Source organism: Trachypithecus francoisi, unplaced genomic scaffold, assembly GCF_009764315.1.
Source record: "Trachypithecus francoisi isolate TF-2019V2 unplaced genomic scaffold, Tfra_2.0 Lachesis_group6, whole genome shotgun sequence".
Classification (NCBI taxonomy): Eukaryota; Metazoa; Chordata; class Mammalia; order Primates; family Cercopithecidae; genus Trachypithecus; species Trachypithecus francoisi.
Window position 1 is genome coordinate 123,269,618 of NW_022681471.1, and position 7,640 is coordinate 123,277,257.

A 7,640-nucleotide genomic window follows, 5' to 3' on the forward strand; every position below is an offset into this window, starting at 1 on the left:
ACTGTAAACATTTTATTATAGTAAAGTATTATATGCCTATTTTTATATGATTTAAAGGAGGAAGTCCAAGTTTATGGATTTAAATAAATTTACCTTTTAACAGTAATTAACAATCAGTTATGCAAAAACAATTCTAATCGGCATAAAGGCATCGGAAAGGACACAAAAGTGAATAGGGTACCAAAGATATAATCTTTATTTTTCTGTTGTAGGATTTCTATTTGGGATTTTTTTTCAGAATGCAGTGGTTTCTTCTCTCTCTCCTTATTCCCCATATTTTCACCCACTATATTCATTTTTTTCCTGGAAACTTTCAAACACATTATAGTAGTCTTTATCTGCTAATACCAAAATCTGGATGACATGTGGTCTTCAGCTATTGACTTTTTTTTTTTCCTTTTTTTTGGAGACAAGGTCTTGATTTTCTTCTTGATCATAGGTTATATTTGCCTGCCTGTTGCATGTCTAGCAATTTATGATTATATGCTGGACATTATTGATAATATGTCGTATAGAATCTGAATTCTGCTCTGTTCCTCTAAAGAGTGTTTAATTTTGTCATGTCAGACCATTATATTACAAGTGGGTCACCTTAATTTTGTGGAGGCTTGTTTTTCAGGTTTTCTTACAGTGGGTCAATTTTAGTTTTGCCATTATTTCAAGGATATAGTTATCATTCCTGGGACATGGTCCCTGCTTCTAATGCATAGCTACTTTGGGCTCCAGAGAAAATCTTGAATTGTTTGCCAAATCTTTATAACTTGGTAGGATTTGAACTCCAATCTCTGTCTTCCTAGAACCAGGAAGCTGGTATCACCTCTGCTCAGATTGTTAACTTTCCAACTACTGCTTCCTTTTGTGTTCCTTGAAATCATACCTGTACATGCATAGTTTAGGAGTCAACTAGGGATTTTTATGTAGATTTTAGGATTCTCCATTTCCAGGATTTCCCCTCTCGATTTCCAGGAGTTTTTGGTAGCCCTGAACTCTAACCTCTGACTTCTTCACTTAATAAGAATGCCACCTTCTGCTTGAGCTCTATCTTAGTGTGCCACAACAAACTGGGAAGCACTCTCAGCAGAAAAACCAGTTAAGTTTGGATCTTGCCTAATGCGCTCTTCTTTCAAGAACCATATCCCCTGTAGTTCTGGCTTGCTTTTACTACTTTCCAAGTAGCTTTCAAACAACTATTTTTACAGTTTATAATTTTTAATTTAGTTATTATCAGCAAAATAGTCCAATAGTTAGCACAATGGAAGCTATGCTGCCAATATTGGAATGAGAACCTTAGAGATTTGTTTTTGACTGTTTCTTTTTAAAAAATTAAAAGAGTTCTCCCTTTTTCTATTTCACAGCTTTAGTTAAAATATTGAGAAATTTCTATCTAAAGAAAAGAGCTTTGGGGCTTAACAGGTTTTAAAATAGAATATTAATAAAAAATTGTGAGGCATTTTTTTCTTGCCAAAAACAGAAAGTCTGAATTGTTTTCTGCATATGACATTATAGGTTTTGGCAATCCTACGAGGTATAGCTCTCTCCCTGTCATGTAGACACAGCATCAAGAAAAAGGAAACTCTGGTATGCTGTAATTTTCCTAATGAGAAATGACATGTGATAGTAAAGGAAGATGTAGAAAGGTTTAAAAAACAACAAAAAAATGCAAAACAATTGAAAAGGGATCATTATAAGAGTCTGTTTCATATGGAAGGAAACAACAGTCTTTCCTTCTTTGATAGCATATAAAACATTACTGTATAACAAAGCAAGATTATGATATTTATAACAATATTTTTATCAGTCAAAAGTTCTAGTTGTGAGCAAAACAAACAGAATGTGAATAATACAAGCTCAAAAGGGATTAAATAAGGATAGTTGGTTGTTCATAAACATCATAAGAATCAGGGTTGTAGTCAATGCACCCAGAGTCAACATTTAAAATCACATCACATATCAGGATAGTAAGGACATCACAGGTGCTACCACTGAGGACAGACACTGAAACTTGTACCACAGATACCACCAGTGCTGAACTTGAACTGCCTCTGTTAGAACTGCTGCATCTGAGACCTCTAAGACTAGGCATGGTGACTGCTACCAATGTGGCTCATCATCAAAATGGATTCTGGGTAGCCCCTGCTTCTCCATACCATGAGCTACTAATTCAAGGACAGGTGTTAGTATGTCTGATTGCCCATATGCCCCATTGCTAGCTGCAAGGAAGTTTGGAAAGGTGGGTCTGTGTCATCTTCAGATTCTACAGTAGGGTTGCCTCTGCCTCATGACTTGGGAGAGTCTCCAAATGTAAGAAGGTTATTTTGAAGTTAGAAGCCCCCTCCTTCCCCAAAAAGAATAAATACAGGTCTCTTACAATATCTTTGAATCATCAAAGAGATAAGACAAAAACAACATTTATTAAGTACCTACCCAATACTAGGCCCTTTGCTTAGTGTTTTTAACCACATTATTGAATTTAATTCAATTTAGTTTAATCACCATAATAATCTTGAAGGCAGATGTGATTTCTTTCTATTTGCAAGGTTAGATTCTGAGACTCAGAAAGATCACACAGTGATAAAGAACAGATTTATCACCAGGTTTATCTTGGTTCAAAGTCATGTGTTCTTGAAGAAGGCAGAAAAACACACTTATTAGAAATCTATGTACCAAATGTTTCCCATTGTATCTTTCACAGGCTGCTATCACAGAGCCTATAGCCCTTTCTGGGACTTCCTTATTTATATGTCGAAATTCCCTTCTCAACTCCAGAGCCCCTTGCAGGTTCAAGACAGAGTCTTCTTCTTTGAATCTATAATTAGCCCACATGGTGCCTGCACACACCAAAGAGGTTTAATCCTTATTTGCTGAATACGTTACACAAATCTTGAAAATTCATTCCTGCAACGAAAGGGGTAATGCTGAGGTAGACAGAACTGTCCTGTAAAGTTGCATAATTTAACAGCTTCCCTGTAGGAAGTTATAAAGGAAACAATACAATGCACCATTTTAATATAGAGGGAGACATGATTCCCTTAAAGAAATAAACACCCCAATAAATAAGTCATCTCAAAAGAGCTTTTGGCATTCTAAGTAAGCTGTGCAATAACACTCCAAGAGTATACAGAAAGAATTAAACTATTTTTCTTACTTCATACAATCTATGGTGTTTTCAAGCTACTCATTTGTCCTCAATTCCAATCCCCTTGCCAAAAGTCCTGGCTTAGCAATTTCTTCAGATAAAAATAAGAATCCTCTTACCTTGAAGGGAAATGGTACTATATAAATTTACTGTATATAAAGAAAATCTTAACTCATATTTCAAAATTTATTAGTATATATTTTTATACAATGTTGAGTCCTTAAGAGACAGTCGATTTAGGTTAGAGAAAGCATTTCATAACAGGGTAGTTAATAGCTGGAACAGGTTGTGAAATTTCTGTCTGTGGAAATCATTGAAAATTGGATAAATCCTCATCTATCTTGGATGATTTAGTCTGCCTAGGTGCACTGGGAACAGGCTTCATGGGCTTCAAAAGTCCCTTCCAGCTTGGGTTATCATCCCCTTCATCATTAAAAAGCCTTTTTTTTAGCATTTGATTGGCTCTGATTTTGTGTCCAGGTTGGTTGAAGAGCACTACTGGGACCTTGCTTTTTGCCCTCTAAAATTTACAGCCTGTGGGAACCCAGAGAGGTGACTCCTTTGGCATGAAGCAATTGCACAAAGGAAGACAATCATTAGCCTAATTCGTGAATGGGGCAATTTACAACAGGTGTAAATTCAAGATAAGCATTCCGGGAATGGAGGGATGGCAAGTGCTTATAAACGATCAGGGGAGGGATCTGGGGAGAATATCAGATTCCTTATGCCATCAGCTTTTCTCCAGTGAATCTAGGCAGGTGATGTAGAGGAAGATGAGAATCTTTAAAATGTCAAGATACAGAGCAATTTGGCAAGGGGCAGGGGTGAAGAAGACAGTGATGAAAGGAAGAGAAGGGAAAAGGCTTTCTAGGCAGGAGATGAGACTCTGGAAAAGGAGCTACAGAGAAGAAGCTGACAGACAGGTTGCTCTCAGGATGTGGGAAGGAGGCTTGGAAAATCAAAGGGATCTCAGAATGGAACAAACCCAAAGAGTTGTTAAAAGGGAGGGCATGCAGTGCCTGTACCTTGGTTCTGAATTGGGAAGCCAGGGGAGAGTTCTGGCCTCACTTTTCGGCAGGGTACCTCAGAGGACCGCGAAGAAGTTAAGGCAGCGGCATCAAAGGGCGGAAACAGTATCCAAGGGTACCTGAGGGCAGGCAGACCCACCACAGCCTAGAATCAAGACAGAAATTCTATCTACCTCACCTTTTCACTCCAATCACATATAGCAAAAGAGTAGAATTTCTTAACTGTGGCACTATTGACATTTTGGGCTGGGTAATTCTTTGTTGTGGGGGCTGCCCTGTGCATTGCACGATGTAGAGAAGCATCCCTGACCTCAACACACACTAAGCCAGTAGTACTCCCCCAACCTCAGTTGTGACAACCAAGTATGTCTCCAGACATTACAAAATGTCCCCTGAGAGCACAATGTGGGAATCCAAATTGCTCCATTGAAAACCACTAGTGACAGAGAATTGAGAAGAATATGCCTCATTTAACCAGAATGAAATCTCTCATTTATGTTTTTGTATAAAAACAAAAGATCAACAAAACCAAGTATCTTTGCACATACAAAGCAAAGGCCAAATAGATTAAAATCCTGAAGAGTAGATTTCGGTCTAAAATGTCTTTGTATCTCTGAGGACCCCCTCAGGAAACAATGTTGTCAGTGAGTCCCTGTTCCAACCAACTGTCAATTAGATGGATTCACTTCTTTAAATTAAATCTTTGTTCTTGTGAAAGTACAAATTGTCCTGGGGGGAAAAACACATTTAAAGATATTGTTGGTCCATAATACCTTGGTGTAAATAAATAGATTAACAGAATCCTTCTGAGAAGCAAGTGCTTTTGTTTTTGTTTTGAGGGAAAGGAAGTTGAGTAAGCAGGATAGCATCTCTTATATTCAGCTCTGTCCTTGCCCTTCAAAACTCTCCCCAGTATCACTAGGGTTGAAAGTCTGGAAACATTCCTAGCTCCCTTTAGTAGTAGGGTTTGTATTCATATTCTGCCAAGGACCGTCATTGACAGAAACCTGGTAGGGGAAGAGAAAGAGAAGACATTATTCACTGGCAGCAGCTGGAGTCGGATGTGTGGGCATTAACATATATGTGGTTTTTTGTTGGTGTCTTCCAAGCATCTTCCTGAGAATGACCCCATAAAGTGTTCTAGGTTGCTAAGATATTAAGTAGTCGTTTCTTGCCTTCACTGAACTTTCTGAGTTCTTGATACCAAAAAATGTATCCTTGACTTTGGCTGTCAAATTTCCCAAACAGTGGTTCCAGGCGACGGACTTTGCATCCCAGAACCATGGCCCAATTTGTCCGTAACCTTGTGGAGAAGACCCTGGCTCTGGTGAACGCTGCTGTGACTTACTCGAAGCCTCCATTGGCCACATTTTGGTACTACGCCAAGGTTGAGCTGGTTCCTCCCACCCCTGCTGAGATCCCTAGAGCTATCCAGAGCCTGAAAAAAATAGTCAATAGTGCTCAGACTGGTAGCTTCAAACAGCTCACAGTTAAGGAAGCTGTGCTCAATGGTTTGGTGGCCACTGAGGTGTTGATGTGGTTTTATGTCGGAGAGATCATAGGCAAGCGTGGCATCATTGGCTATGATGTTTGAAGACCAATCTTTAACATCTGGTTATATTTGATTTATTATTTGAGTGTTGTTGGACCATGTGTGATCAGACTGCTATCTGAATAAAATAAGATTTGTCAAAAAAAAAAAAAATTCCCAAACAGTGTGTAAGCAGGTAATTCCCTATATTCTATCCTTTCCTGTTCAATTTATCTAGAGTGTTTTCTTCTTACTTCACTCAATCTTGACTAGCACATGAATAAAGCTATAAGATAAGGGCACAGGATACCGGGAGAATGAGAAACACTAAGGAAGAAAGGGGAACATCAAGTGGGAGACATGGCATTAGTTTCCCATGGATTCCATAACAAATTACCCCAAACTAAGTGACTTAAAATGACAGAAATTTATTCTCTCACAGTCTGGAAGCCAGAAGTCTGAAACCAAGGTGTCAGCAGGGCCATGCTTCCTCTGAACGTTCTAGAGAAGAATCCTAGATCAATAATCCTTCCTTGCCTCTTCCTATTAATAGCTTCTGGTGGTTGCCAGAAATCCTTGGCATTCCTTTTCTTGGAGTTGCATCACTTGTATCTCAGTCTCTGTTGTTACATGGCATCCTTCTCTCTGTGTTTCTGTGCCTGTGTCTTCACTTAGCCTTCTTATTAGAACATCAGACATTGATTTAGGGTCTATCTTAATCTAGTATGACCTCATCTTAACTTGATTACATCCACAAAACCCTATTTCCTAGTAAGGTTACATTCACAGGTACTAGGTGAACATGGAGTTTGGGATGACACAAATTAATTTAGTATAGGCATCAAAAACAAAATTTGCCTCCTAATTCCTTTCTCCCATGGCCAGTCTTCCCCTAAAGATCAGTGCCCTGGGCATAGTGGGAAGGATACCCAGCATTGTTGGAGATGAATATTCTTAGAACTAAACCTTCAAATAAAATGTGGATATGAGCACCCCAAATGTTTTTTATAGGTGATGTTATTCCTTCTGAGGGCAGAATGCTTACATAACCACTCACACCAGTACTCCATAAAAGTGACACATAGTTTCCTACAAATAAACATAGTTCAGTTCATTCATTCAACAAGAATATTTTGACATCAATATGCACAACAGCTCTGAGCTAAAGAAGAGCAAGAGACTGTTGTTTAATTATTGATGCTATCTTAATCATTTTGATACAACAAGCTATAAATATAAGCCTCTAGGATTATCCAAAATAGTCCATGTACATTGTCAGTAAGATTCATAGCTATATTGCATGTGTGCACCAACTGCTCTGTAAGTCTCTCATCAGTCAGGATGAAGATTACAAGAAAAATCTGGCATCCAAAAGGAACTGCAGTTTGGCAAGATGTGAGGAAATGAGGATTATATCAGAAATACAATGCCATGAGAAGTTAAAAAAAAAGAAGAAGAAGAAGAAAAAACACCCAGAGGAGAGAAAGACAACAAATCTCTAGGCAATAACTGATACCTAGGCAAACAATTCTGGAATAATACAAGCCATCAGTATGTTTATTATCTCTTTACAACTATAAAATTGAAGAAAGAAACAGCTGTGTTTAATTTTCAAATCAGTTCTATAAATAAGAACATTAACTAGAGGAGGGTAGCATGAACTCTGAAACATCTATTCATTAGTAACTGTCATCACACAGTTATGGGAAGCATCTTCCCTTCTGACAGACCATGCACAGACACTGTCCTTCTCCCTTCTCCCACCCAGGAACTGCTCATTAGTAAACAGGCTTTTTCCAGACTCATCTTAAGAAGGTACAGAAAATATTAGCAACTTTCTGGCACTTCATTTATTGAGTGTTAAAGCCAAAAGCACCTCTGACGTGCTAATGCACTTCAGTTTCATCGTATCTCTTATAAGTGGGAATAATTTAGGCCTGAACAC

The 7,640-nt window shown here is 38.3% G+C and overlaps 1 protein-coding gene across 1 annotated transcript; it reads left to right on the forward strand.

Moving 5' to 3' along the window:
• The first annotated feature begins 5,415 nt into the window (after positions 1 to 5,415).
• Positions 5,416 to 5,869, forward strand: LOC117077600 (ATP synthase subunit g, mitochondrial-like). The gene has a single exon (XM_033201290.1). It carries the CDS (start codon positions 5,447 to 5,449, stop codon positions 5,756 to 5,758), a length of 312 nt encoding a protein of 103 aa, XP_033057181.1. The 5' UTR covers positions 5,416 to 5,446; the 3' UTR covers positions 5,759 to 5,869.
• The last annotated feature ends 1,771 nt before the right edge of the window (positions 5,870 to 7,640 follow it).